We start from the raw sequence: 3,829 nt of genomic DNA, 5'->3' as shown, positions 1-3,829 counted from the left end.
TATTTACAGCATGGTGCGTTCGACTACCAGATGTTTATTATTTCCAAAGGATCTTTATTATGAAATTAATTCGACATTATTTAACGATGTCAAACGATGCCTCGCACTGTGAAGGACTTGAACGGGCTACCAACTGATTCCATAGTATTTTGCCATAAATCGGATATAAATATTTTATTTTTTGGGCTTGAGTTTTTGTTTAAATCTCCACATAAGCTTTGGTGCGCGAAGTTAGGTCACACTTTTTTCTGAACGGTTTCCAACACAGCCCGCATTCGCCGATCGGACAGAATTTTGAGATCGCGATGCCGGTGAAACCTTGACCTACATTACATTTTCGTCCATGATTTTATAGTGTACGATCTTGCCGTCAATGTGGTTACTATTTCTTTTGAAATCATTCATTGTAATATTTGATGATTTACAAGATGAATGTCTTCTTGTGAAGATGAAATTTGTCTCCATCACATCCTACAAGGTTACCAGAAGGAGTAACAAGACAAGGGCTGACAAAGTAAGATCGATCTGAATCCACGTATTCCACGATCTTCCTTGCCTGGATGACACCATCACGTGACACCTGATCAACTGTGTAGATATTAGGCGTTTCATCCTTGTACGCAATGTAGAGTGTGTCTGTCAGTTTGTCAGCGCGACACTGTGGTTCGTTCCACTCATCACAGTGTATGGCAGCCTTCTCTTCTCCTGATCGGGATATGACAGTGTATTCATTATAACCTGTCTTCACAACGATATCAACTGATGTCAACGCTTGTATCTCACCCCTCACCTCCTTACCCTGCATCGTAATAGTGTTTACTATTTTATCATTAGCAGGATTGATGACGTAGATATTAGACTGATAGGACTGAGCAGCGATGATCATCCCATCCCTGTCAACATCAACATACACACTAAAAAAATCGAAAATCAGAAACACATGTGGGGGTAACTGAAACCTTCCATTTGGTATGCTGATGTCTCTAATCACCTTCCATTTTCTGTCATAGAGAGTGATGCATCCATCCAACCTGTCATCCGTGCGATCCCTTCTCTCCTTACCACACACTATTACGTTACTGTCTATGGGCGCACATGATGTAATCTGCACACCTTCATCAATGACTTTCTCTATGTTTTGAGTGTTGATGTTTGTAACATACATGTCATTGTTATCTACGTCTTGCACACAGATCTCATCCTCACTGACTAAACCACGCACATACGGGTAATTAACAACCGATGGAATGTGGATTGACATGACAAGTTTCCATTTACCGATATACCCATCAATTCTACCATACTATTCTCCACCTACTTACCCCTCTACAAGCTTCACTCTCTCAACTTTACTCTGTATTCGGTCAAGACTGTCGCTAACGTCTTGATGAGCATTTAAACTTAAATTTTCATCAATAGATGAAGGTACTTGAGAAGCTTCATTCACCGATGTTTCATCATGTTGGTTTATACGTTTGATGGTTGATTCAATGTTCATCAAAGTGTTTATTGCAAGCTGATTTTTACAAGAGAGATTTTTTGTCTTCTTAGTAACTTCCCCACTGAGTGTCTTTGTATCTGATAAAAGTTTTGCTTTTTGGACTCTGATGATATGTCGCTCCTTTTCTCTCTCGTTGTTGCAATCCTTGATCCGTTTTTCCCTCTTCTCATTTACTAGTCTTATTTCCTCATCTGCCTCCTCGTTAATAACCCTAATTATCCTGTTCTCCTTTTCTCCAACAGATTTGATCTTGTCGTGATATGATGCTTGAATATTGTTGTTAATTGTCTGAAGAAGAGCACTTCCAGACGTTGATACAATCTTTATTTTTGTGTTGAGGGCTTCCATTTTTTTCTGGAGTTTCTGTATTTTTGGCCGTTTCTCATCTAGTTGACTTCTCTTTTCGAAGATGACATCCTCGATGTCGTCTAGCTCACATGGTTTCTGACTGTGATTTTTGGTAGCGCATGGATGACAAATAGGAATTTTGTGTTTCTTACAGTAAAATTTGATTGGCTCACCATGCTTGTCACATGACCATGTCATGTCATGACCTTTCCTTGTACGAAGTTCGACCTCTCCACCCTCCATTGATGGAAACTTAGACGCCATGATGACGAAGAGAAAATAGGGACAGTAGCCTACCTAAAAAAAGGAAGAAAAGTTAAACTGAACTCAAGAAACAATTGAAAAAAAATTACCAGGGTATATTAAACATTCTTTAACACATTTAATAACGTTCAATACAAACTTCTCACAAAATTCTCACAAACAGACGTAAACGCAAGTAGACACACCCATGCACAAACATCAACACATTCATACTAAATTAACGTGTATATTAACGCCCTTGTCGAACTAATAAGCTCTGATCACACGTTTTAAGCCGTTTTGTAAGTCTCTCGCTTTCTCAGAAACCTTCACAGGGAAAGTGTTATCAGACTTAATCTTAAATTGTCTTGCCTTGTTTTGCAAACCAATAAAACATCACTTAATTTGATACTATTTTTTTCTCTTTAGCTGAATTAAGATCCTCGTATAATAAAAAATAATGTATTATTTAACACAGATAAACAAAGATGTTTTAGGAGGTATAATTTTTATGTTTAGTTCATGATAAACATGGATTAGTGCTCAAAATGCAGAGAATGTGGGAATGAAATATTGATAGTGTGCTATAACAACGCAAACAACTTCAAACAATTTTAGCAAGTCTAGGGCCTGCGTTTATGCAATGAGTATACTTAAAAGAGAAATTCAAATGTTCAAAGAGTAAAAAGTCTAAGGCTCTTTTCATGGTAAAAAACTCAAAATTTCAAGATAAACACTTTTGCCATATGTGTTGTGAAATATTTGGGATTTTCCACATCATGGATTAGTGCACAAATCAAATAAAATGCCCATTGTTGAATATTTTATATTACATTTCACATCTCTTCACAACTACACAACTAAAAGTTTAATGTGTCTTCCAGTTTAGCAAATATGCCAATGGTCTGCACAGTAGAAACGTAGTAGATCTTCGCAACTGAATTTCTGTCCCCTTGCCAAAAACGCAATATCTGACATCTTTGAAATTTTCCTTCACACCCACACCCCTATAGACAGACACACAAACACTCAATTTTATCAACACTTATCATCACTCATCAACCATATACACTGATCAATACCCATGCTCGAGACGTTATTCAAATTCAAATTTAAAGACTCAGACAGGAACTTAAAATAAAACGATAATGTTCGTGATGTGTTTAATATTTGACTCTTATTGGGCCTAAATTGTTTTGTGAGGAGAGGTTGACACACATGATCTTAATGCGAAATCTGCGCCAAATAGGATGATTTAGATATCACAACAAGTGGAATGCCTCTGGCCGTCTCACCTGCATCATGCCATTCAACATAGCAGCAGTGCTGACTTTGAAAACTACTATAACTCGCACAAGATGTTCAGTGATACTTGGTTACTCTTATTTCCACGTTTTATGAATTAGACCAATACACTTACAGAGACAGGATGGTAATTTAACTAATACCCCCAATGCGGCCAACGTTCATTGATCTCACATGACCTTTGACATTGATCATGTGACTTGAAACTTGCACAAGATATTCAGTGATACTTGATTACTCTTATGTCCAGGTTTTATGAACTAGACCAACATACTTTCAAAGTTATGATGGTAATTCAACAAATACCCCCATTCGGCCAAAGTTCATTGACCCTAAATGACCTTTGACCTTGATCATGTGACCTGAAACTTGCACAGGATGTTCAGTGATACTTGATTACTATTTTTTTTTCAAGTTTCATGAATCAGATCC

At 37.3% G+C, this 3,829-nt stretch overlaps 1 protein-coding gene across 1 annotated transcript; it reads right to left on the bottom strand.

Annotated features, from left to right (window-relative positions):
* Nucleotides 1–234: 234 nt before the first annotated feature.
* LOC121416502 lies at nt 235–2,140 on the bottom strand. Its single transcript, XM_041609992.1, is given in 1 exon segment — nt 235–2,140. A coding segment is annotated over 1 exon segment (1,692 nt). The 5' UTR covers nt 2,114–2,140; the 3' UTR covers nt 235–421.
* Nucleotides 2,141–3,829: the final 1,689 nt, after the last annotated feature.

This window comes from Lytechinus variegatus, chromosome 6 (genome assembly GCF_018143015.1).
Source record: "Lytechinus variegatus isolate NC3 chromosome 6, Lvar_3.0, whole genome shotgun sequence".
NCBI classification, from domain to species: domain Eukaryota; kingdom Metazoa; phylum Echinodermata; class Echinoidea; order Temnopleuroida; family Toxopneustidae; genus Lytechinus; species Lytechinus variegatus.
This window is presented reverse-complemented; position numbering and strand designations above follow the sequence as displayed.